At 46.2% G+C, this 27,865-nt stretch overlaps 1 protein-coding gene across 1 annotated transcript in view; it reads right to left on the bottom strand.

Annotated features, from left to right (window-relative positions):
* Window positions 1-2,925: 2,925 nt before the first annotated feature.
* LOC119976141 (N-acetyllactosaminide alpha-1,3-galactosyltransferase-like) overlaps window positions 2,926-27,865 on the bottom strand; it is a 57,191-nt gene continuing 32,251 nt past the window's right edge. Inside the window, exons 2-5 of the mRNA XM_038816336.1 lie at window positions 25,218-25,315; window positions 14,375-14,458; window positions 5,952-6,089; window positions 2,926-3,610 (exon numbers count right to left, since the gene is read on the bottom strand). Coding sequence (XP_038672264.1) covers window positions 2,926-3,610; window positions 5,952-6,089; window positions 14,375-14,458; window positions 25,218-25,315 — 1,005 coding nt within the window. The remainder of the gene's footprint in view (window positions 3,611-5,951; window positions 6,090-14,374; window positions 14,459-25,217; window positions 25,316-27,865) is intronic.

The raw sequence follows: 27,865 nt of genomic DNA, 5'->3' as shown, positions 1-27,865 counted from the left end.
AAAAATAATGTTTTTCTCAAAATAAATGTTCTTTACTAATAACTTTACGAATAACTTTCGGTCATAATCATCAGTGTTCTGAATAATTACAATCTGTATTTATCCACAGCCAGTTTTCAACCTGCTGCTAGTTATTTTGTTGAAACCTGGACATTCTCCTTGCTCTGATACAACATCCTCTGTCCGCCTATTTAGTCTGATGAACTTTGTTTAATAGCTAATTGCTTCATCAGGTCTCCCATATTATCATAGAGTATCATAGAATTTACAGTGCAGAAGGAGGCCATTCGGCCCTTGGAAAGAGCACCCTACCTAAACCCACACCTCACCCTAACCCAGTAACCCCACCCAATCCAACCTTTTTGGACATGAAGGGCCATTTAGCCAGAAAGGGCCAATCCACCTAACCTGCAAAGATTTGGACTGTGGGAGGAAACAGGCGCACACGGAAGAAACCCTCGCATACACTGGGAGAAAGTGCAAACTCCAGACAGTGACCCAAGCCAGGAATCGAACCTGGGACCCTGCAGCTTTGAAGCAACTGTGCTACCCAATGTGCTACCATAGAAGCATACAGCACAGAAAAAGACCATTCAGCCCATTGCTTCTGTGTCTCTGAGCCTATTCGATACAGTTGCAGCCCCACCCAGCTGCCCCTATACCTGCCCACTCTCCTTATTTCCTTGTGACTCTTGAACTTTCAATTTTATCCTGATTTGGCCTCAAGGGTGTTGGGTGGGGGAAGGATTGCAATGTTTTCTACCCAAATCATGCACTGTATAATTGTGTACCTATTCTCTTAGCACTGCATTATTATTTTTTAAAGTAGCTATATGCAGTTACAGAAATCAGAAGGCAAAGATGCAGAAGGAAAGTTAACAGAATTGAACTAACCAAAACATTGATGTGTCAGCAGTCACTAGAGCTCCCTTTACACTTTAATACCTGACCGTTATTTCTGACCAGGCTCGTAGTTCATGATTTCATTTGATTTAAAGTCAGCCTGCAGCTGATGTCCACATGCTCCTCGAGTAAGTGAACTGCTTGTAGCCTGTGGCATACCCCAACTCAAAGAAACCCATCTGACAAGGACACTGGCCATTGTTAAAGCACTGCCGCAGCCAACAGCCAGGCCTTGATCCCTGTGCACCCTCTAAGGCAGCTTGGCTGTGCTGTCCATATGCAAACACCCTCAAAGTCTCTTTGGGGAGGTTGCCAGTTGCGACTTGCTTCCTTCGGAGGGGAGGATTGTAAACTGGGACAGGAAGGGTGGCCGACTGTGGTTAAATGTCTTCCATTAGTCGGCCAGTGTGGTAGTCACCGCTGTTGTATTATATTGTACATATGGGTTTTACGGTAAGGCCCCTGTACTACAGGTACGGGGGTAGATCCCTGCCTGCTGGCTCCGCCCAGTCGGCGGAGTATAAATGTGTATGCACCCAGTACAGCAGCCATTTTGTCAGCTGCTGTAGGAGGCCGCACATATCTGTGTAATAAAGCCTCAATTACATTCTACTCTCATCTGGTCATAATCGATAGTGCATCAATTTATTACACAGAGATGTGTGGCCTCCTACAGCAGCTAGACATCCATCCTTGTGACGCACTATGCTATTTAGAAAGCAGCAGAGGACTCCATACCCAATTTGATGTTAATTGGCCCTCAACCAAACAGCATTTTTAAAAAAAATATTTGGTTAAATAGAGAAATGTTGAAAGAAAATGACAGAAAAAAACACAAGGTTTCTTTGATTGTCCCGATGATTTTTCTCCAGGGTTTCACACAGCCGTGTCCTCGAGATCGAGCTCCAATTGCTGGAGACTGTGGGCTATTCCTGGGGGGCTGACAGCCCTCAGCGCTGGGCGGTGAGGCGGAGACCGTTCTGAAGGCGGGAACTGGACACGCTCTTTCCACTGTGGCACAAATCCGAAAACTGCGACCGTTTGCAATTTAAAAATAAATTTCCAGAGAAACCATTGCGGCTTTTCTGGAGCGCCTTGGAATGGGCGAAGTGCAGAGCTCGGTATCTGTCAATTCTCCGATTCATTTCTGTCAACCTGGGAGAAAGTGCAGTTGGTAAATATCCACTAAATTTATATTTTAACCCTGAAAGGAATTTTAAAAAAAACCCTCGTGCAACCCTCACATTCAGCTCTACAATTTGGCAAATAGCAGGAAGGGTGTGATTATTAATGAGCTTTGCAAAAACAGAGATGCAGGAAGTGCCCGACTATGACAAGAGTTTCCGAGTTCCTAAAGTTTACCGTTTTTTTTTAAAGTCCTAGCGATGTAGAAAAGTTCGTCATGTTTTTTTTTAAACCACGATTAAGACCAACAACTTTCAGCATAAATGAAGTCTCTTGAGACCATGCTACTGACTCCAGTCTCCTCGCAATCATTAATAATCATCTTTCCAACAACCATCACTTATTGAGCAAGTTACGGATGAGGCTTCAGGGATGGTTTATGGAAGAGAGTCTTCATTCTAATTTTTCTCTCGGTAAGAATTATTGATTCATTTTCTCACATCTTAAATGCGCGCCTTCTCTGAACCACCTCTTGAGAATGCATCTTTTTGGGCAATTTTCAGGAATTATTTGTTGAGGTTGGCGGGGTGGGGGGGGGGGTGGATGGCTGGTGGGGGCTGTTTTTGAACACTGACCGGGGATGTGGGATGGAGGAAGACTCCATTTGGGGCGCAGTCCCAGAGGCACAGGCTGGGGCACGATATTGAATGATCTCTGAATTGAGTGAATTCAATCAGTTATCCCTCCCCCCTCTAATCAGCATTAAATGCTGCCAACTCTGTGTACAATTGTGTTCAAAGATTTGGATGGACGTTGTTTGGCTTTGAATAGGAGATGGTCCCAGTGTAACAAAGAAAGTCCAACAATAGGAAAGATTTAGGAGGACTCCTCTCTCACTCAGTTGTCACGTAATTTTTTATAGTCTTTGGGCAACCACTTCAGCCTGACATATCTGATATGCTTGGCCGGCTTCAGGTCCCAGCAATACTCAGGCGATAAGAGCTTGGCGGGTTTGTGATCCAGAAAGTAACGGTTTAAATGGCTCTCATCATGCCAGATCGCCTCGACCTTATTACTTTTGTCTCTGATGATCCCCTCCAGGCAGGTCCTGGTCAGGTTTAAAACAAGATCTGGTCTCCCTCCGAAAACAGCCGCGTGGTAATAGAAATCTCCCTCATCCAGCGGGATGTAAGCAGCCGATTTCGGACTGCGCTCATAGGTGAATTTGTTTCGGTTGGAGGCGAAGAAGGCAGAATGGATCTGAGCCACTGAGTCTGCCAAAGCCTCCACCCCGAAGCGCCCCACAAACACCTGGTCGACGTCGAAGCAGAAGAGGTAGGTGACCTCGAAGCGGATCTGGTCCTGGATGAGATCGCTGATTTGCTGCATCCGCATCATGCTGATGTCCTGCCAGCGGGATTGCCTCGGGACCTCGATCACGGCCAAGTTCCGCCCAGGAGACAACTGCAGGACTGGCACCTTGCTGGCAATGTCCACCATCACATAGTAGATGACCCGGTGCCCCTTCATGAAGTGCTGTTCCGCCGACTCCAGGAAGTCCTTCAGATACCTGTCAAGGTACCTGATGAAAAAGACAATGAATGTCAGTGAACTTACTTTCATTCAATAGGCCATTCGAACACAGACAACTGTTCATTTTACAAAATGTTGTTGACACCGGGAAATCAATTTCAAATTCACACTCAGGAAGAGTGAGGTCAGGAGATTTGCCGCAGGGAAAGATGATTTCTCCTATCAAAGGAGAACTGGATAAATATTTGCAAAAAAGGAAGATATCAGGAGAGGGTGTAACATTGGGATTAGTTTGGGATTGGGATAGAGAGAGCAGGATAGTGGGATTAGTTTGGAATTGATACGGGGATATGGAGAGACAGTGGAGCAGTGGGATTAGTTTGGGATTGAGACAGGGCTATGTGAGAGAGAGTGGGGCAGTGGGATTAATTTGGAATTGATACGGGGCTATGGGGAGACAGTGGAGCAATGGGATTAGTTTGAGATTGAGACAGGGCTATGTGAGAGAGAGTGGGGCAGTGGGATTAATTTGGAATTGATACGGGGCTATGGGGAGACAGTGGAGCAGTGGGATTAGTTTGGGATTGAGACAGGGCTCTGGGGAGAGAGTGGGGCGGTGGGATTAATTTGGGATTGATACACGGCTATGGGGAGAGAGTGGGCCAGTGGATTTGTTTGGGATTGACATGGCTATGGAGAGAGAGTGGGGTTGTTGGATTCGCTTGGGATCGAGACAGGGCTATGGGGAGAGGGTGGTGTTCTTGAATTCCCTTGGGATTGAGAGGGCTATGGGGAGAGAGTGCGGTTGTTGGATTTGCTTGGGATTGAGCACAGTAAGAAGTCTTACGACACCAGGTTGAAGCCCAACAGTTTTGTTTCAAACACCAGCTTTCGGAGCACTGCTCGTTCCTCAGGTGAATGAAGAGGTATGTACCAGGAACATATATATAGACAAATTCAAAGATACCAGACAATGCCTAGAATGCAAGCATTTGCAGGTAATCAAGTCTTTACAGATCCAGAGATAGGGGTAACCCCAGGTTTGGGGGGGGGGGGGGGGTGAATGTAATGCGACATGAATCCGAGGTCCTGGTTGAGGCCGCACTCATGTGTGTGGAACTTGGCTGTAAATTTCTGCTCGGCAATTCTGCGTTGTCGTCTGTCCTGAAGACCGCCTTGGAGAACGCTTACCCGGAGATCAGAGGCTGAATGCCCTTGACTGCTGAAGGGTTCTCCGACTGGAAGGGAACATTCCTGCCTGGTGATTGTTGCGCGATGCCCATTCATTCGTTGTCACAGCACCTGTATGGTCTCGCCAATGTACCACGCTTCGGGACATCCTTTCCTGCAGCGTATGAGGTAGACAACGTTGGCCGAGTCGCACGAGTATGTACCGCATACCTGGTGGGTGGTGTTCTCACGTGTAATGGTGGTATCCATGTCGATGATCTGGCACATCTTACAGAGACTGCCATGGCAGGGTTGTGTGGTGTCGTAGTCGCTGTTCTGAAGTTCTGAGAAGACTCGGCCAATGTTGTCTACCTTATACGCTGCAGGAAAGGAAGTCCCGAAGCGTGGTACATTGGCGAGACCATGCAGACGCTGTGACAACGAATGAACGGGCATCGCACAACAATCACCAGGCAGGAATGTTCCCTTCCACTCGGGGAACACTTCAGCAGTCAAGGGCATTCAGCCTCTGATCTCCGGCTAAGCGTTCTCTGAGGCGGCCTTCAGGACGCGCAACAACGCAGAATTGCCGAGCATAAATTTATAGCCAAGTTCTGCACACATGAGTGCTGCCTCAACCGGGACCTGGGATCCATGTCACATTACATTCACCCCCCACCACCTGGCCTGGGCTTGCAAAATCCTACCAACTGTCCTGGTTTGAGATAATTCACACCTCTTTAACCTGGGGTTACCCCTATCTCTGGATCTGTAAAGACTTGATTACCTGCAAATGCTCGCATTCCAAGCATTGTCTGGCATCTTTGAATTTGTCTATATATATGTCCCTGGAACATACCTCTTCATTCACCTGAGGAAGTAGCAGTGCTCCGAAAGCTAGTGATTTGAAACAAACCTGTTGGACTTTAACCGGGTGTTGGAAGACTTCTCACTGTGCTCACCCCAGTCCAAAGCTGGCATCTCCACATCTTGGGATTGAGACAGGGCTATGGGAGGAGAGAGACGGGCAATGGGCTTTGTTAGAGTTTAAGACAGCGTGGGGGAGGGGGGGGGGGGGGGGGGGAGATGAGTGGGATTAATGTTGGGATTGATGTAGGAATGTGGGTTAAATATGAATCCATGCAGTGAGCATTCACATTGGACAAATTAGAGAATGCTGGAAATGCAAATCTGACAGTTCATCTCTCTTTCTATCTTACCGTCCAATGGCAAAAACAGTCAGGCCAATCACTGCCTTCTTTTTCCTGTAGAATTCATCACGTTCCACCGGGTTAAAGGTCCCCTCCCACATAATAGGAGCTCCCCAGGAGGTCAATGTCTGCTGATCAGTGACGGCACTTTGAAGAAAGCAAAGGTGTTAGTAGCCGTGCTGTAGGGAGGGGCCCTCGCCAAGCAATGCTTTCTCTTAATGCTGTCCAAAGTCTTAAACGTAGATTCCTAATTATTTCAAAGAACGAATCACGGTAAAAGTGTCTAAGCGGTGTCCAATTACCTCAAAGTAGGTGTCTCAGCACGAGCGCATTCTTAAATATCAAACAGCCAAAGGAAATTGTAAAGGATCGTGGTTGACAAGATATTGGATATTAATTTTTGCTGTGAAGATCAGCAAAGCTAATGAAATAAGGCTCCCAAAAAGAAAAACAAAATGAAACATTGTGTGGGAACGGTAATGTTACTGGACTAGAAATCCAGAGGCTCAGAGGAATTCTCTAAAGGCATGGGTTCAAGTTCCACCAAGGCCGCTGGGAGGTTTAAAATTCAGTAAGTCATAAGTTACTCTGAGTAATGATGATCTTGAAAGGGTATGTGATTCACTAATGCCCTTCACGGAAGGAAATCATACCCACTCTGGCCTTCAGATGCCCACAGACCAGCAGAAATTTGGTTGACTCTTAACTGGCCGAGCAAGCCACTCAGTTGTATCAGGCAGCTGCGGAACAGTCCCGTCGGTGTCCCAACACCCATGAACTGCAGTGGTTCAAGAAAGTAGTTCACCATCACCTTCCCAAGGACAATTCGGAATGGGGAATTAGCACTGGCCTTGCATCACAGGATCCATCTGAATAGATGAAATAAGTGCAGAAGTAGGCCATTTGGCCCCTCAAGCCAGCTATGCCATTCCATATAATCATGCTTGATAGGTTGGTGTTTCAAGTATCACATTCCCCATCTACCCCCAATAACCTTTGATTGCCTGACAAGAATCTATCTGTCTCTGCCTTAAAAATTGTCAATTACTTAGCTTCCAGAACCTTCTGAGGCAGAGCGTTCCAATGTCGCACAACCCTCTGAGAGAAGAAATTTCTCCTCATCTCTGTCTGACAAGGGCGACCCCTAAGTGATCTTATTCACTTCAATCGAATCACCCCTCACTCTTCTAAACTCCAGTAGAAATAAATTCAGTCTATCCAACCGTTGCTCATAAGACAACCCGCTCATCCCAGGTCTCAATCTAGTAAACCTCCTCTTAACTGCTTCCAATTGTTCCTGAAAGGTTGACAGATTTCAGCAATGATGCTAAACGGCTTGCTGACAGTTGATTTACCGATTTTAAGATTAACAATGAATTCATCTTTTTATGCTATTGATACATTTGCTGCCATGTAAACTCGAAAGGGTGTTTTCCTTTAGATACAATTGGTTCACTTTTATTTCAAGGCTTAATGTTTATGCTGGGTCTTGTGGTGATATGCCTGTGGGCTATATCATAGATGGATGGTGTGTGACCTCCAACCAACAGGTGGCGGTGAAAACACACCAAGCGGTCGCTAGACCAAGGTCATGTGACCAGGGACTCCCCTGTAAGGAGAGACACATCCGGCCATCTTGAGAAGAAGATTGAGAGGGTAATAAGACATACAAGCGACTGGTCGGTGCTAGGTGCAGATTCCAGAGGAGGAATAAGCAGACTCCATGATAATGTGCTCTGTATCAGATTGCTATCTTACCACATGCGACTCAATAAAAGCTTCTGATTTGGACAAGTCAAAGTGTTTTATGGATTCCTTTGTAAGGTAGAAAGGACCAAATACAACAGGTCTGTTCTTTATCCTCAAATTTTGAAAGCTGCATTTGGTTTCAATTCTAAATTTCCTGATTTGAATTTGTCTCTTTACATTCTGTTAATTTTCAGCCCAATTGGTTGCTTAGAAACACTTGTTAAAAAAATACTCTTCGTAAAAACTGAGCCACACTCGCATGGTATCAATAATGGATGAATAAAATTGTAAACATTTGAAATGTATGGACGCTATGAGTTAAGCTTTCATTGAATGGCAGAGCAGACCCGATGAGCTGAATCACCTACTTCTACTCCCACATCCTCTGAACAAAGAACAAAGAAAAGTACAGCACAGGAACAGGCCATTCGGCCCTCCAAGCCTGCGCCGAACATGTTGCCCATCTAAACTAAAATCTTCTACACTTTTGGGGTCCGTATCCCTCTATTCCCATCCTATTCATGTATTTGTCAAGACGTCTCTTAAACGTCACTATTGTACCGGCTTCCACCACCTCATCCGGCAGAGAGTTCCAGGCACCCACTACCCTCTGTGTTAAAAACATCCCTCGCACATCTCCTCTAAACTTTGCCTCTCGCAACTTAAATGTATATCCCCTAGTAATTGACCCTTTCACCCTGGGAAAAGCTTCTGACTATCCACCATCCAAGCCCCTACACTGGTTTTTAGGTCTCTTCATGCTCAATGAAAGATAATTGATTGGTCAATCTTCAAAGGGAAAAAAACATGCATGATTTGGGTGGGGGAAGGGATTGAAGGGTAGTCAGGGGCTAAGTGGCCCAGAAATAGGAGAAGACCAGTGGTTCATTATTTTTCTCCTTGGCCCTGCAAAAGAGGTGAACATTGAAGTAAGGTGAGAACCCTTAATATCAATGCAGCATTTGACACATCTTGGCATCAAGGAGCCCAACTGAAGTCAATGGTACTCATAGCTGAGTCAATAACTCCATTGGTTGAAGTCATACCTAGCACAAAGGAAGATGGTGGTGCTTGATGGAGGTTCATAGAATTCATAGAATCCCTACAGTGAAGAAGGAGGCCATTTGGCTGAGCGAGACTGCACCAACCTACCTCGGCTCACTCCCCATTCTATCCCCATAACCCATGGGCAACCCACCTAACCTGCACATCTTGTACACTAAGGGGCAATTTAGCATGGCCAATCTATAACCTGCACTGAGGGAAGAAACTGGAGCACCGGGAGGAAACCCACAGGGAGAACATGTAAACGCCACACAGACAGTCCACCAAAGCCAGAATTGAACCTGGGTCCCTGCCGCTTTGAGGCCGCAGTGCTAACCACTCTGGCACTGTGCAGCACAATCATCTAAGTTCCAGGACATTATTCCAGGAGTTCTTCCGGGTAGTGTCCCAGGCCTAACCATCTTCAGCTGCTTCATAAATGACCTGTCCTCCATCATAAGGTCAAAAGTGGGGATGTCCACTGATGATTGTACAATGTTCAGCACCATTCGCTACTCCTCAGATGCAGAAGCGTTTGTGCCCAGAAGCAGCAAGCCATGGACAGTATTCAGGTGGGTTGATAGTTAGCAAGTAACATTTGTACTGCACAAGTGTCAGGCAGTGACCATCTCCAATGAGAGAGACTACAACTATCTCCCTTTGACATTCAATGACATTACCATCGCCAGATCATCTACTATTCCAGGGTTACTATTGATCAGAAGGTGAACCGCACTAACCATATAAATACTGTGGCTACAAGGGGAGGCCACAAGAGCAAGTAACTCACCCCCTGAGACACTAAAGCCTGTCCAGCATTTCCAAGATTCAGGATTATGATGGAATAGTCTCCACTTGGCTGGAAGCTTGACACCATTCAGGGCAACGCAGCCCACCTGATTGGCACACCATCCACCGATGCACAGTGGCAGCAGTGTGTACTATCTACAAGATGCATTGCAGGAATTCATCCAGGATCCTTCGAAACTGCGATCTCTACCACTGAGAGGGACAAAGGGAGCAGATGCAGGTGAACACCACCACCTGGAGATTCCCCTCTCAACCTGACTGATTTGGAACTATATTGCTGTTCCTGCACTGTCACTGAGGCAAAATCCTGGAATTTCTTCTGAACAGCACTGTAGGTGTACGTGCACCAGTTGGACCGCTGCGGTTCAAGAAAGCGGCTCACCACCACCACCTACTCAAGGCATTAAAAATTCTGGCTTAGCCAGTGATTCCCACATCCTATGAAAGAATTTATAAAACAATTGATCTAATTTTCAAAAGGCCTTCATTAGGTTCCGATAATAGATGAATGGATAAGCAGCAGAATGTGGATTGCTACTTTGCTTCAACGTAGAAAGCGGTGAATGTGAGTAAAAGGAAGTTAATCGACTGGCAGAGGTGGCATGTGGTCTTCCATGAGGATCTGTGCTGGGACCACCGCTGTTTGCAATTTACACGAACAATTTGGATTTTGGAATCGAAAACAGGGCGGAATTCTCTGGCCGTTCACTGGTAAAGTGATTGCCTAGTCCTGCCAGCAGATAACTCCTGGCGGCAGCGTGGGGCGTCAGTGGAAATGTCCATTAACACAGCAGCGGGTCAGAGAATCCCCCAACCAGCGAACAGCGCGCTGCCCCCCGCTGCCAAGAAACATGTGGCTGGAACCCTGCAGAATCCCGCCAATAATTTTAACATTTTCAAATGACACCAAAATTCGGAGGAGATGGTTAATGCAAAGGTTAAGCTATAGAAATTACAGCACAGAAGGGGGCCATTCAGCCCATCTTGTCCATGCCGACCCAAAGACACACAGGTGCCCTTTCTAATCCCACCTTCCTGCACATGGCTCATAACCCTGCATCTTACAGCATTTTAAAGTACAGATCCAGGTGCTTTTTAAAAGAGTTTAGGGTCTCTGCCTCCACCATCGACTCAGGCAGCGAATTCCAAACACCCACCATCCTCTGTGTAAAAAAGATTTTCCTCATGTCCCTTATAATCCTTCTGCCACTTAGCTTGAATCTATGATCCCTGTTTTTTTAACTCTCTGCCAAGGGAAATATGTTCCTCCTGTCTATTCTATCTCTACACCTCACAATTTTCTTTACCTCAATCATGTCACCCGCCAGCCTTCTCTGTTCCAAGGAAAACAAACCTGACCTCTCCAATCCTTCCTGGTGGCTACAATTCTCCAGTCCTGGCAATACTCTTATTTTTTTTTTTTAAATTTAGATTAGCCAATTATTTTTTCCAATTAAGGGGCAATTTAGCGTGGCCAATCCACCTACTCTGCACATTTTTGGGTTGTGGGGGCGAAACCCACGCAGACACGGGGAGAACGTGCAAACTCCACATGGACAGTGACCCAGAGCCGGGATCGAACCTGGGACCTCAGCGCCGTGAGGCGGTTGTGCTAACCACTAGGCCACCGTGCTGCCCTCTGGCAATACTCTTATAATTGTTCTCTCCACTCTCTCCAGAGCAATTACTCTCCTTCCTTAATGTGGTGACCAGAACTGCACACAATACTCCAGTTATGTCCTCACCAGTGTCTTATACAATTCCATCATTATATCCCTATTATAGCTCTGCCAATGGAGCAGAGCATTCCATATACCTTCTTTACAACCTTATCTACTGTACTGCTACCTTTAGGGACCTGTGTACTTGCACGCCAAGATCATAGAATAGAATCATAGAATCCCTACCATGCAGAAGGAGGCCATTCAGCCCATTGCGTCGGCACTGAACTTCCGAAAGAGCCCCCCACCTAGGCTAACGCCCCCACCCTATGTGTGTAACCCCACCTAACCTTTGGATACCATTTACACCACTAACCTACCATCTTTGGACTGTGGCAGCAACCAGAGCACCCGGGGAAAACCCACGCAGACACGGGGAGAACATACAAACTCCACAGAGACAGTCACCCAAGGTGGGTCCCTGGCACTTTGAGACAGTAGTGCTAATCACTCTCATTTCAACTACCTTTCAGTATATTCACATTTATTGTGGATTCCCTTTTACTGTTTGACCTCACACTTATGAGAGTTGTCCTCCATTTGCCACTTTCCTACCCACTCCACCAACCCATCTGTATCATTTTGGAGCTAACAGCTATCCTCTACAGTCAACATCCACTATACAACCAATGGGGCAGTACGGTGGCCTAGTGGTTAGCACAACCGCCTCACGGCGCTGAGGTCCCAGGTTCGATCCCAGCTCTGGGTCACTGTCCGTGTGGAGTTTGCACATTCTCCCCGTGTCTGCGTGGGTTTCGCCCCCACAACCCAAAAATGTGCACATTAGGTAGATTGGCCACGCTAAATTGCCCCTTAATTGGAAAAAAAAAAATTGGGTAATCACTATACAACCAATTTTTGTGTCATCTGCAAATTTCCCAATCATGCCCCCCAATCATGTCCAAATCGTTAATATATAAAATAACCAGCAGTGAGGCCTGTGGAACACCACTTGAGACAGCTATCCATTCGCAAGGGCAGCTATTGACTATTACCCTTTGCTTTCTGTTACTAAGCCAACTTTGTATCCAATTCCCCACATTACCCTTGTCTTATGGGCTTCTACTTTTTTGATGAGTCAGCCACTACATTGAACAACTTCAGCTCCACCCCACCGAGTCCCATTTGTTTCCATCCCATTTCATTTCAACTGTCTCTTACTATTTCTTTCTTGTCTTTCTTAATATATATAACCCCCCCAATCTTATCCACCTTTCCTTACCCCTTCTTCCCTTTGCTTCGCCTCCCCCCACATCTCCATCTGTCACAGTTTAGCCTCTGATGTTAGTTTCTCTGCTGTTTGGCCTCAGACCTTTTGTTCTCTCTGGGGACTGCCATTAACACTCTTTTTCCTTGGTATCAATGGCCATTAGCACCCTGTTTCCCTGGGTTTCTGTGGCTATGACATCTTTCATTCTCACTCCACAGTATAAATATTTCCCACTTTCTCTGTCTGTTAGCTTTGACAGAATCATCAGGCTCAAAACATTGGCTCTTTTCTCTCCCTACAGATGCTGCCAGACCTGCTGAGATTTCCCAGCATTTTCTTTTGTGCCATTACATTGATGCTCCTTGTCACTTCCTCAAAGATATCAATTACATTTGTAAGGCATGACCTTTCCTTAACAAAGCCATGCTATCACTGACTAGTCCATGCCTTTCTATGTGACAGTTTATCTGACCTCTCAGGATTGACTCCAATAACTGCCCACCAGAGAGGTAAGACTAACCAGTCTATAATAGTTTGGCATTTACTTTGTACCCTTTTTAAATAATGGAACCACATTTGTATTCCTCCAGTCCTCTGGCACCTCCCCTGTGTCTAGTTAAGACTGAAAAATAGGGCAGCATGATGGTGCAGTGGTTAGCATTGCTGCCTCGCGTCGCTGAGGTCCCAGGTTCGATCCGGCTCTGGGTCACTATCCGTGTGCAGTTTGCACATTCTCCCCATGTTTGGATAGGTCCTCACAACACAAAGATGCGTAAATAGGTGGATTGGCCACGCTAAATTGCCCCTTGGAAAAAAATAATTGGGTACACCAGGAGGAGGCCATTTGGCCCTTCAAGCCTGTTCTGCCATTCATTATGAGCATGGCTGATCATCAAGTTCAATGTCATGATCCCGCCATCCCACCATATCCCTTGATCCCTTTAGCTCCAAGAGTTATATCTAATTCTTTCTTGAAATTATAACATGGCGCAGCGTTGCCAATAGAAGCTGGGAGACCTCGCTCCTCGGATCTACCCGGCTCGCAATGCCTCGCGAGATCACTTTTGAACCCATTTACATATTAAAGCGAGACAGCTAGTTTCACTTTGGTGTGAAGATTCCTGAGTTGCCCGAGGCACTGGGGTCTATCTCCTTCGCCTTGAACATCTTGGGCGAGCGCCTTTCGGTACATCACAAACGGGGACGGAACGGCACTCGTGGAGTTTGGAAGCTCCCAGGTAAATGCTGTTTGTACAGGATGGTATTCTGGCATGGGTGGTGCCACCTGGGCACTCTGGCACTGACAATGTTATCGGGGTGCCAGCCTAGCACCACCGAGGGTACCAGATGGCACTGCCAGGGTGTCAGATTGGCATTTTAGCGGGCTGGGGTGCAAGCGGACTGTCGGTGCCCTGCGCAGGTGTTGGGTTCAGGGGCAGCCAGGGACCCATCGTGCACTGGAGCTTGAGGGGGTCGGGGGTCGCTTCATGGGCTTCAGAGATTGAGATGCCGGCACTGAAGAGTTACAGTGAGCGGAGCTCCTTCGTGTACAGAACGGATCTGTGTGCGGTCTCGGCCGTGTGCTCCCATTGAGGCCTCTTATGAAACCCATAGTTTTAAAGCCTTGTGTCTCTTGACGTGAGCACCAGGAAACATGCAGCTAAACGCGCCAGCTATGGGATTTTGTTTCCATTTAGTTAAACTGTGCCCAATGTTCCTTGTTTCATATCATTCACAGATTTTGAAATTCTGCTTTTACACCAGGCCTGTTAAGCAAGGGGCCAACACTGACTCCCGGAGAGTATTGCATCTATCTGGGTTTGTTCAGGATAAAGACTTGCTGTGTTGTGCATTGTTTCACAGTGAGCAGTAGATTAGGAATACAGTCCATTACATACCTGGAATTGAACCAGGATTGAGTCCCTGAACGGGCATCATTTTTCCTCCAAACAAACTGTAAATTCTTCTTGACGGCCTGTGTCCTAAGGTTGTGATGAGAGAAAAGGCAATGAGATGATGAATGGGTGGCATTAAATGAACTCACTGAATTCTTGCTCATACTATCATACACATAAAATATGGAGCAGGAGTAGGCCATTCATCCCTTCGTGTACGTCTGCCATTTAACATGATCATGGCTGATCGTCGATCTCAATGCCATAACTGAGCATTCTCCCCATACCCCTTGACACTTTTAGAGTTTAGAAATCTATCTATTTCCTTCTTAAATAAATATTCAGTGATTTGGCCTCCACAGACTTATGCGGTGGAGAATTGCACAGGTTCACCACCTTTTGAGTGAAGAAATTTCATCTCACCTGGGTCGTAAACCACCTAGCATCCTGAGACTGTGACCCATTGTTCTAAGCCCCCCCCCCCCCCCCCCCCCCCCCAGCCAGAGAAAACAACATCCCTGCTTCCAGTCTGTACAGCCCTGTCAGAATGTTATACATTTCAATTAGACCCCCTCACATTCTTCTGAACTCCAGTGAATACAGGCACAGTCAACACAATCTCTCCTCATACAACAATCCTGCCACCCCAGGAATCAAACTGGTGAACCTTCAATGCACCCCCTCTGTGACAAGTATTTCATTTCTTTGACGTGTGAAGGATTTAGGTTATTCCGGACCTGATAATACTTTATTAATAACCTATGCTCTAGGTTAACCCATCAAAAGACGGAAATCCGTTTCTCTGCTGAGACTCAAAATAGATCTCACGAAGGGAGAATGTTTTTCCGCATCTCAGACGGTTAAACAGGATTTCAGTTACTTTTTATGGGGAAAGTTCAGATGTGTCACTCATAACTAAATTGTTACCTCTATTGCCGTGGGTCCTAGTCATTTAAGGCTTCCTAAATGAGTGTCCAGGAGTTTAGACTTTGAGAGTAATTCTTACACAGTATAATTTTAATCAAAGTATTTTTATTGTAAAAATACTCCCTATAGATACATACAGAATTGCAGAGTTAAAAATATAAATCAATTACCAGTCTTTAGTTATCTGTTAATAATATAAAATTGTTAACAGTCCTATGTTATCTGCTAACTTATCTCAAGAAAATGAGATATCTGAAACATGGAAAATCCTAAAGTATCTCTCATCAATTTCTAATACATTTCTAAGAAGTTAAACAAAAACATACTTATATAACCATGATGGTCTTTGTTTGATGAGGCAAGCTTGAAGAACAGAGCTTTGATCCACACGCCTGCAGGGGAGAGAAGGTACCTCTCTGCTAAAATGCCCCTCTTTTTATGTACATAAAATTCTCTTATCAGTCAAGGACTGCATCTGTTATCTTGTCACTTATTGTTGGTTAATTACCTATAGCCAAATGGCTAATTGGATGTATTATGATCAATACATATTTTAATGATTGTAGTGACTGTGTAAATGTCAGTAGTCTTAAGATATATTGGCAAAAGGGACTCGTACAGAGGCCTGTCGTTTTTCAGTGTTGTCATGTTCTTTAGATACTAAATCAGACACTTCTTGTGAGGGTGTTATTCTAAGTGTCAAGAGGTATAGTTAGGAAATAATTTGTGTGCTTATTTATCTTACAAATTCCTTGTCCTCATGGTTTGAATACAGATAGGTTCAGGGGAGTGATCCCAAAGAATTTATGGTGTTTTAAGGAAGGTCTTTCTTATCCTGTAATTGTTTGTATTAATGCTTCTTGAAACCAGCTCCGAGTTTCCCCCAGCAGGTCGTAACCTCTACATGACCTTTAGCTAAAGTGGTTTTATTCCACTTTGAATTAAAATGCTTTTTGTATTAATGCCTTATTTTAAACCAAATTCTGCTGCGAATGTGATATTCATCACAGATGAGGAGACCAAGATTCTCCAAAATGGACACCAAATATATTGCAGTTTCACGACGGTGCGAAAAGGGGCCAGCACGGTGCTGGAGCGGTTCACGCCGCTCCAGCCTCCCTTCCCGGCACCAAATGGGCCACGCCAACCTGCGCATGCATGGGGGACTTCTTCAGCGCGCCTGCCCCGACTCAACATGGCGTCGGGGTTCAGCGGCCGGCCACGCAACAAAGTAGGCCTGGGGGGGAGGCCAGCCCGCTGATCGGTGGGCCCCGATCGCAGGCCAGATCCCGTCAGCCCCCCCCCCGGTGAAGGAGCGCTTTTCCCCACCCCGCAGGCGGCCCCCCCCCCGACCTTTCGCGCAGAGTTCCCGCCGGCAGCGACCAGGGGTGAACGGCACCGGCGGGGCCTGCCGTATCCGTGCGGCAGCTCGGCCCATCCGGGCCGGAGAATCGGCAGGGCCGCAGATTCCAGCGGCCCGCAGCCGGCGCCGTGTCAAACGCGCTGGCGCAAATGGCGCCGATTCTCTACACATCAGAGAATCGTGCGCCGACGTCGGGGTGTCGTGGCACAGTTGCGGCGATTCTCCGGCCCTGCGCGGGGCTCGGTGAATCGCACCCCAAAACTGCACACACTACTCCCGGTGTGGTCTCACCAAGGCCTGGTACAGCTGCAGTAAGACATCCTTCTTCCTTTATTCAAATTCTCTTGCAATGAAGGCTGACATACTAGTTGCCTTCCGAACGGCTTGCTTTACCTGCATGCTTGGTTTCAGTGTCTGGTGTACAAGGACACCCAGGTCCCTTTGTGTATCAATATTTCCCAATCTATCATTTAAATAATACTCTGCCATTCTGTTTCTCTGTCCAAAGTTACTTGGAAAATATGTAAAAAATAGAAGCAGGGAGTCCATTCGGCCCTTTGAGCCTGCTCCGCCATTCATTCTGATCATGACTGATCATCAAGTTCAGTACCCTGATCCCCAAATCACATTCTCCCTTTGGCCACAAAAACTCTATCCAATTGCTCATTGAAATTACACAACATTAAGCTGCATCTGCAATGTATTTGCCTCCTCACTCAACTTTTCTGAATCACCTTGAAGCCTCATCTTCAACACTCAACACTCAACATCCCACCACGTTTTATGTCATCAGCAAACTAGGAAATATTACTTTTGGTTCCCTCATCCAAATCATTGATGTATGTTCCGAATTGCTGGGATCTCTGCGAAACTACACTAGTCACCGCTGCCACTTCAAAAAAGACCCATTTATTCCTACTCTACTGTCTGTTAAACAATTCTCAATCCATGTCAATAGATGATTCCCAATACTGTGGGATTGAATTTTGCACACTAACCTCCTATGTGGGACTTTTTCAAAAGCTTTCCGAAAATCCAAATGCACCAGGTCCACTGGTTCACCCATATCTATTTTAAAAATTTAATTTCCAAGATGTGGGCATCGCTGGCTAGGCCATCATTTATTGCCCATCCCTAGTTGCCCTTCAGAAGGGCTATTCTACGAATTGCATCAAAAGCTCTAGTCGGTTTGTGATGTTGTACGAATTAGGTAATGGCAAGATGGGAAAACTGGTCAACTACTTCGCACAATGTAAGAAAAGCTGACAAAGCTATTCCAAAATGCCTGACCTCTGTAAATTCTGATAAGGTTAACTCCTCATGACCCAGGGCTGTATGAGTAAGACAAGATAAGGTCAGGGATGAAGGAGTCACTGACCTTTTATTGTTCTATCAAAGGACAAGATAATGGTATGAGTGATGAGACAAAGAGTCCTGGGAGGTCAGCAGGTTGTGCCTGTTTTATGACATTGCTTATGTTTCTACCTCTGTCCGAATTCCTGAGTAAACTGTAGTCACACAATCCTGATAATGATAATGTACTGAACTGATTTTCTGTGTAAGCGCGGACTTGAGGAGGAATTAGCAGTTTGTAACAACTGCTCTCTGAACTCAAGTTGCAGCCAATATTGCATGCAGTCTTTTTGCAAATAAAGACCACTTATTTTGTAGGAACTAACTTTGTTGAGTCTTTCTATCACAGTCAAGAAACAGGAAAAATATTGACTTCTACAGGTTTGTCAAATATGATTTCCCTTTCAGAAATTCAAGTTGACTTTGCCTAATCCCATCTATATTTCCTAAGTGTCCTGTTATCTCATGCTTTATAATAGGCTCTAGCATGTACCCTACTATTGATGTTAAGCTTACCAGTCTGTAATTCCCTGTTTTCACCTTCCCTCTTTTTTTAAGTAGCGGAATTACATTTGCCACCCTCTAATAAGCTGGGACTGTTCTAAAATTTACAGAATCTACTGTTTCCATGGCCACCTCTTTTGAAACCCTGGGATCTAGATTATCAGGCCCTGGGGATGTATCAGTTTTCAGTCCCTTTAATTTATCCAACGCTATTTTCCTGTAATACTAATTTCCTTCAATTCCTCCTTTTCGCTGGACCCTTGATTCCTTTTCTGGGGAGTTATTTGTGTCCTCCTTCCTGAAGACAGAACTAAAATAATCGTTCAATTCCATTTCCTTATTCTCTATTATAAATTCTCTTGTTTTGAACTGTAACATTGCAATGCGCCAGTGCAGTTTTCGGACACCTGAGGAGTAGAGTATTTGAAGACCGAGACGTCAAACCCAGCACCAAGCTCATGATCTACAGAGCAGCCATAGTCCCCACCCTCCTGTATCCATGAGAAAATGGACAATATACAGCAGACACCTCAATTCCCTGGAGAGATATCGCCAATGTTGCCTCTGCAAAATCCTGCAAATCCACTGGAAGGATATACATAACAGTGTGAGCATCCATTCCCAATATCCCCGGTGACGAAGCACTGGTCACGCTCAACCAGCTGTGATGGGTGGTCTACATTGCCCGCATGCACGACAGAAGACTTCCAAAACAAGTGCTTTACTCTGAGCTCTGCAATGGCAAGTGATCACCAGGAGGGCATGGGAAATGCTACAAGGACACTATGAAAACCTCCCTAAATAAAGACAACACCCCCACTGACACATGGGAATTGCTTGCTTTAGAATGCACAATCTGGAGAAAAAGTGTCTGCGAAGGCATCAATCACCTTGAACGTTGTGGGATGAAGCTTGAGGAGGCCAAGCGTAAACAGCAGAAGGAGAGCGCAGAATCCAGAGCATCCCGCCCACCCACCTTATCAAGCACCACCTGCCAAACCTGTGACAGAGTCTGCATTCCAGGATCAGACTGTTCAACCACCCCAGAACCCATCTCTCCTGAATGGAAGCAAGTCATCCTCGACATTGTGACTGCCCCAAGACCTACATTGGCCTTCCCTAATCATTTTCTTTTCATCTACTTTTAGAAGCTTTTACAGTCGTTTTTTATGTTACTCTTATCATCTAATTTCCCTCCTTAAGCAATTTCTTTTTTTCCTCCTTTACTGAATACCGAACTTTTCCCAATCCTCAGGCTTCCACGTTTTCCCAACATTGGTTGGGATTCTCCATTCCCCATTGCTGTGGTCGGGAATTCTGATCGAGCGGAGAATGGAGCATTGACAGAAAAACAGGACTGGTGGTGGGCGCTTGACTCGTTCCCATTCTCTGCTCCCTTGCTGCCGGCCATTGCGGTCTACCCACCCAACACCGGTGGGAAAATGAAAAATAGTGGTCTGCATGCATTAGCATACAATTAATGGACTGACACCATGTTGAAACGCTAAGCATCCGTACAATTTCAGAGAGCAAGACCTTTCAATAGCCTTTGATTGACAGCTTAATGGTTCAGACACAGCTATAAAGTGAGTTTGTTTATTTATCTTTCCCTTTATACTTGAATGCATCCCAAGTACTCTGCTTTGATGCTAACTCCAATGTTTATAAACACTCTTGCTATGATTGTCAGCTCATGACTGTGGTGGTATGCCGAAGATGGAATGTGTACGACCTCCAACCAGCAGGTGGTCGTACAGACACACCATGCCAGGAGTCGGTGCTGGGACCACAACTTTTTACAATATACATTGATGATCTGGAGGAAGGAACTGAAGGCACGATTGCGAAGTTTGTAGATGATACAAAGACCTGTAGAGGGGCAGGTAGTATTGAAGAAGCAGGTGGGTTGAGAAGGGCTTGGACAGGCTAGGAGGGTGGGCAAAGATGTGGCAGATGGAATACGATGTGGAAAAGTGTGAGGTTATGCACTTTGGAAGGAGAAATGGAGGTAGACTATTTTGTAAATGGGAAGATGCTTAGGAAATCAGAAGCACAAAGGAACTTGGGAGTCCTTGTTTACGATTCTCTTAACGTTAATGTGCAGGTTCATTCGGCATTTAGGAAGGCAAATGCAATGTTCATGTCGGGAGGGCTAGAATACAAGACCAGGGATGTACTTCTGAGGCTATATAAGGCTCTAGTCAGACCCCATTTTGAGTATTGTGAGCAGCTTTGGGCCCTGTATTTAAGGAAGGATGTGTTGGCCTTGAAAAGGGTCCAGAGGAGGTTCATAAGAATGATCCCTGGAATGAAGAGCTTGTCGTATGAGGAACGGTTGAGCACTCTGGGTCTGTACTCGTTGGAGTTTAGAAGGATGAGGGAGGATCTTATTGAAACTTACAGGATACTGCATGGCCTGGATAGCGTGGACATGGAAAGAATGTTTCCATTTGTAGGAAAAACTAGAAAAAACTAGAAGACAGAAACTCATACTAAAGGGACGATCCTTTAAAACAGAGATGAGGAGTAATTTCTTCAGCCAGAGGGTGGCGAATCTGTGGAACTCTTGCCGCAGAAGGCTGTGGAGGCCAAATCACTGAGTGTCTTCAAAACAGAGATAGATAGGTTTTTGATCAATAAGGGAATCAGGGGTTATGGGGAGAAGGCAGGATAATGGGAATGAGAAAAATATCTGCCGTGATTGAATGGCGGAGCAGACTTGATGGGCCGAGTGGCTTAATTCTGCTCCTACGTCTTATGGTCTTATGGTCTACGTTGGTCGGATATGACCTCCCCTTAACAAAACTTTGCTGACTTCTTATTTTTTATTACTTTATCAGAGTTAGAAAGCCAGAACTCAGAGTGTGGAAAGGGGCAAACCCATAATCCAGCTTCTTGTCTGCTCTCAAAAAACAATTGAAATTGAATCCAATTCATGGTCCCCACAAGAGAGACGTACCAGATACACCTGACCTGACGCTCATCTTAGCCAAAATGCCGAGAAGCGATATCGTGACTGTTCTTGATTAATCCCTGTCTCTTATGCTTATTTGATATCTTTGAGGAAGTAACATGTGCTGTGGATAAAAGGATTGTGATGTAGTTAGATTTCCCGAAGGCATTTGATAAATTGCCACCTCAAAGGTTATTGCAGAAAATAGAAGTTAATGTTATAGGTGTAAGATACGTGCATGGATAGAAGATTGGTTGGCTAACAGGAAGCAGACAGTAGGTTGGCAATATGTAACGAGTGGTGCGCCACAGGGATCATACCTGGGACCTCAACTATTTACAATTTATGAACATGTCTTGGATGAAGGGAAGATTGCCAAATTTGCTGATGACTCACCGATCGGCAGGAAAATAAGTTGTGAGGAAGACAACGGAGACTGCAAAGGGACATTGATAGGTTAACAGAATGGACAAAGATCTGGCAAATGGAGTAACATGTGGGAAAACGTGAAATTGGCCATTTTGGCAGGAAGAATAAAAAGAAAGCAGAGTACCTGAACGGCGAGATTCATAGATTCAGAGAATTTACAGTGCAGAAGGGGGCCATTCGGCCCATTGAGTATGCTTCGGCCGTTGTAAAGAGCACCCTACCCAAGCCTGCGTATCTACCCTATCCCCGTAACCCCCACTTAACCTTTTTTGGGCAACTGTGGGAGGAACTGTGGGCAGCACGGTAGCATTGTGGATAGCACAATCGCTTCACAGCTCCAGGGTCCCAGGTTCAATTCCGGCTTGGGTCTCTGTCTGTGCGGAGTCTGCACATCCTCCCCGTGTGTGCGTGGGTTTCCTCCGGGTGCTCCGGTTTCCTCCCACAGTCCAAAGATGTGCGGGTTAGGTGGATTGGCCATGATAAATTGCCCTTAGTGTCCAAAATTGCCCTTAGTGTTGGGTGGGGTTACTGAGTTATGGGGATAGGGTGGAGGTGTTGACCTTGGTAGGGGTAGGGTGCTCTTTCCAAGAGCCGGTGCAGACTCGATGGGCCGAATGGCCTCCTTCTGCACTGTAAATTCTATGTAATTCTATGAAACCGGAGCAGCTGGAGTAAACCCACACAGAGCCGGGGAGAACGTGCAGACTCCGTACAGACAGTGACCCAGCCGGGAATCGAACCTGGGACCCTGGAGCTGTGAAGCAACTGTGCTAGCCACTATGATACCATGCTGCCCACTGAAGAATGGTTTCTTGATCATCATTGTATTTTTTTTAAAATTTCAGATATTTATTGGATTCAATTTCCACCATCTTCTGTGGCAGGATTCGAACCCAGGTCCCCCAAATATTACCATAGTGTCTGACTCACCAGTATAGTGACAATACCACTACGCTACCAACTCCCCATTCAGAGATTGCAGAACTCGAAGATGCCGAGGGATCTGGGCATCCTCATGCATGAATCACAAAAGGCTAGCATGCAGGTAACTAATTAGGAAAGCTAATAGAAAGTTATAATATATTGCGAGGGGTATTGAGTAGAAAAATAAGGAGGTTATGTTTCAGTTGTACAGAGCACGAATGGGACTACAGTTGGAGTACTGTGTACAGTATTGGTCACCCTATTCAAGAAAGGATTTAAATGTGTCAGCAGTAATTCAGAGAAGGTTTACCAGACTAATACCTGGCCTGGGTAGATTGTCTTATGAGGAAAGGTTGGCCAGGCTTGTACACACTGGAGTTTAGAAGAATAAGAGGTGACTCGATTGAAACATAGAAGGCTCTGAGGAATTTTGACAGGGTGACTGTGGAGAGGATGTTTCCTCTTGTGAGAGAATCTAGAACTTGGAGGTCATTATTTCAAAATAAGGGGTTGTCCATTTTCTCTCAGTTGGTCGCGGGTCTTTGAAACCCTCTTCCTGAAAAGGCGGTGGAAGCCGAGTCTGAATATATTTAAGGTAGAGATGGATAGATTTGTGGTAAGCAAGGGTGATAGGTTATCGGAGATAATTATCAGGGTGCAGATTTGGTTACTGTCAGATCAACCATGATCTTATTAAATGGCAAACCAGAGTCATGGGAAGAATGGCCTCCTGCTCCTTGTTCCTATGTTTGTATGTATGTTTGTATGTTTATTACCTGTCCTGGCTCACTACGGACTGAGGTGAGTGTTACCTGTGATAGTCTCACTGTGGACTGTGAATTACCTGCTCTTGTCTCACTACAGTCTAAGGTGAGTGTTAACTGTCCAGGTCTCACTGGGACTGAGGTGAGTGTTAGATGTCCCAGTCTCACTGTGAACTCAGGTGAGTGTAACCTGTCCCAGTCTCACTGTGAACTCAGGTGAATGTAACCTGTCCCAGTCTCACTGACACTGAGGTGAGTGTAAACTGTCCCATGTCAACTATCTCAGTCTCACTGGAACTGAGGTGAATGTAACCTGTCCCAGACTCACTTTTGGATTGAGGTGAATGTTACCTGTCCCAGTTTCACTGTGAATTCAGGTGAACATAAGAACTAGGAGCAGGAGTAGGCCACCTGGCCCTTCAAGCCTGCTCCGCCATTCATGGCTGATCTTTTGGGAACTCAGCTCCACTTTCCCGCCCGAACACCATAACCCCTTATTCCTTTATTCTTCAAAAAACTATCTTGAATAATTTAGAGTATCCAATTCATTTTTTTCCAATTAAGTGTCAATTTAGCGTGGCCAATCCACCTACCCTGCACATCTTTGAATTGTGGGGGCAAAACCCACGCAAACACGGGGAGAATGTGCAAACTCCACACGGACAGTGACCCAGAGCCGGGGTCGAACCTGAGACCTCGGCGTCGTGAGGCAGCTGTACTAACTACTGCGCCACCAAGCTGCCCTCGAGGCGAGTGTAACCTGTCCCAGTCTCTCAGGGACGGAGGTGAATGTTACCTGTCCCAGTCTCACTGTGGGCTGAGGTCAGTGTTACCTGTCCCAGTCTCATTGTGTACTGAGGTCAGTGTTACCTGTCCCAGTCTCACTGTGGGCTGAGGTCAGTGTTACCTGTCCCAGTCTCATTGTGGACTGAGGTCAGTGTTACCTGTCCCAGTCTCACTGTGGGCTGAGGTCAGTGTTACCTGTCCCAGTCTCATTGTGGACTGAGGTCAGTGTTACCTGTCCCAGTCTCTCAGGGACTAAGGTGAATGTTACCTGTCCCAGTCTCATTGTGGGCTGAGGTCAGTGTTACCTGTCCCAGTCTCACTGTGGGCTGAGGTCAGTGTTACCTGTCCCAGTCTCATTGTGGACTGAGGTCAGTGTTACCTGTCCCAGTCTCACTGTGGACTGAGGTCAGTGTTACCTGTCCCAGTCTCACTGTGGACTGAGGTGAATGTTACCTGTCCCAGTCTCACTGTGGGCTGAGGTCAGTGTTACCTGTCCCAGTCTCACTGTGGACTGAGGTGAGTATTACCTGTCTTTGTCCCAATGAGAATTGAGCTGAGTGCTACCTGTCTTGGTGTTACTCTGGATTAAGGTGAGTGTAGGTCCACAGACTTCTCTGCCTGGAACCGCGCTCTCCAGATCCCGCGACACGGTCTGTACGTGTGTTCCCTGTGAAGTTTCACTTCTGCATAGATCGTGGACTGAAGGTTTGTCTCCTGTGTGTCTTTACCATACACTAGAGTCATCACCACAGGTACAGCCTTAATCCTGGCGAACTGTTCATGGTCAGGTTTACACATACAGGGAATTAAAGAAATGAAAACTCTGTTTGAAAGGCTACTCACGTTAATTTGGGAGGATGATAGGAAAGGTACACCACAGACAGCACTGCCATAAACAAAAGCACGACAAAGACCATTTGTTTGTTGATATCTAACGTGACCTGGAAGGAAGAAAATCTTTAGATCAATTACAGTTCAACTGAGGCTGATCGATCAATAATCAATGGACAGTCTTCTTATGGCAGTGCCTTTACCTGGGATGGAGAGTGGAGAGTTAGTAGCTGGCTAAAACTGGTTCGAGAAAGAGGAGAGGCTGAGAGTATTAAAACAGGCCTCAAACGTGCAGTGTGCATGGAGTGGCCACTGCAATGTGAGAATGTGGAGTTAAGGTAAGTGATTTGAATGGAGTAGGGTTGGGAGGCATTAGAGTGTCTTGTTTCTCTTACCACATCCACAAAAGCTAGTGTGAAAACTAAACATCAGTAGTAAAATTAGAAACAATTGGAAATGTAATTAAATAAAATAAGGGTGGAGGGCGAGGGGATGTGTTGTAGCTGCAGCCTGTGGGAGCTGGTGGAACTCATTGTGATTCAGAGCGATCACATGTGCAGCAAATGTTGGTTGCTCGAGGAAGAGCGGCTCAGAGTTAATGAGCTGGAGCCTGAGCTTCAGACATTGCGATACATCAGGGAAGGGGAGAGTTACCTGGACACTGGGTTTCAGGAGGAAGTCACACCCCTTAGATTCGGTCAGTGGTCAGGGACAGGAGGGTGCGACTACAAGTGAGGCAGGTAGAGGGATCCAAGAGGTAGCACTGGAGGAGCCTCAGCCCCTGCCCTTGTCCAACAGGTTTGTGGTTCTTGCTCTCTGTGTGGATGAGAGCGGGACTGTAGGGAGGATGGGTAAACTGACCACAGCAACATGGTACAGGGCGCTATTCAAGTCAGGGGAGAAAAGAGAAATGTTGTAATCGGGGTAGTAGAGTCAGGGGAATAGACACTGTAGTCGGGATTCAGAGTCCCGACGGCTGTGTTGCCTGTCCGGTGCCAGGGATCAGAACATCTGCTCTGGGCTGGAGAGGAATTTGCAGTGAGAATCATAGAATCCCTACCATGCAGACGGAGGCCATTTGGCTCAATCATGTCTGCACCCACACTTCGAATGAGCACCTAGCCCATTTACAAGCGTCCATCCCTACCTATCACTGTAATCCAATAACCTAATCTGCACATCCCTGGACATTAAGGGGCAATTTAGCACGGCCAATCCATATAACCTGCACATCTTTGGATTGTGGGAAGAAACAGGAGCACCCTAAGGAAACCCAAGGACACGGGGAGAATGTACAAACTCCACACAAACAGTCACCCAAGGCCAGAATTGAGCCTGGGTCCTGGCACTGTGCCCCGTGAGATGGGGAGATCCCCTCATCGAGGATCATGTTGGTACCAATGACAATGGTAGAACAAGGAAAGAGGTTCTGAGCGTTTGAGGAGCAAGGCACTAAATCAAACAACAGGAACTCCAGGGTTATAATCACTAGATTATTACCTGAGCCGCGTGCAAATTGGCACAGGACAGGGCTTTTCAAAGTGCGGGTCGTGACCCATGGGTGGGTTGCAAAGTGTTCGGTTGGGCCTTTTCCATGGTGGTTCTGATAGCAGGAGAAGAGTTCAATGGCTGCTACCTGCCGTGTTATTGATCATGGGGTAACACGGACTGCAACTGGATGCAGTTAGACTGTAAAGCTGACACCAAACTTAGACGTTGGTTCAATAAGATTTATTGAACTTCTGTAACAAGGCACACAGCTTGCTGTGGATTGACACTCTACTACTCTAAGTATACTAACTCTACCTAACTAGACCAGGCTAACCCTGAGCCACGTGTAGAAAGTGCAAACTAATATATACACCCTGACTGTCAATACAGTTGTCACCAGTAGAAAGAGGCAGAGTGCTGATGCCTTGTGTGTTTTATAGTGGGAAGCCCCCCTCTAGTGTTCTGTCTAGTGATTGGTTGTGTTCTGTCCTGTGTGTTGATTGGCGAACATGGGTGTCTATCACTGCCTGTCTTTACCTCATGATATGTATATGTGCATATTATGACACTACCGACTTTTAAATTGAGAATAGTGGCCACTGCCACCTTTTGAATGAAAATAAATGAAGCTGCGTACAGTCTTCCACCCAGAGGTGGCAGCAGTGAGCACTACACTTGACGTCAAGCTATTGGTGCCAAATCACAGAGGTTAGCTGTTTTTCTTTTCTAGATGCTGGCAAGCAAGGCAAGAGGACTGTGAAGTTGGATCATTTACTCAGAAATAAGAGATAGCCAGAGATTATGGGTAAGTTATTAGCTTGGACAGAAGACTGGCTGACAGACAGAGGGTCGGGATAAATGGGTCTTTTTCTGGATGGCAAGATGTAACCAGGCTGGCAGTGCCAAGGTGCTACCCTGACCAGAGGGCAAGCACCTGGGGGCCTCCAATCCCCTGAGAGACCCCCCTGAGTGCCATTCCATATGGTCCCCATTTATGGGCACCTACACTGAACGGCGATCGCCTCAGAGCTCCAAGGTTGTCAGATTGCATGCCTTGGGCAGTGTTATGGGCCCAGGTTTAGAGGGCCCCAAAGTGTATCATGGAGTTCACCTGACCCACAACGTTTAATAGATTGTGGTATGGGGAGCACACGGACCACTCTACAGGT

Source organism: Scyliorhinus canicula, chromosome 13 (assembly GCF_902713615.1).
Source record: "Scyliorhinus canicula chromosome 13, sScyCan1.1, whole genome shotgun sequence".
Lineage (NCBI taxonomy): Eukaryota > Metazoa > Chordata > Chondrichthyes > Carcharhiniformes > Scyliorhinidae > Scyliorhinus > Scyliorhinus canicula.
Note: the sequence above shows the minus strand (reverse complement) of the source record. Positions and strands in the feature narration are given on the sequence as shown.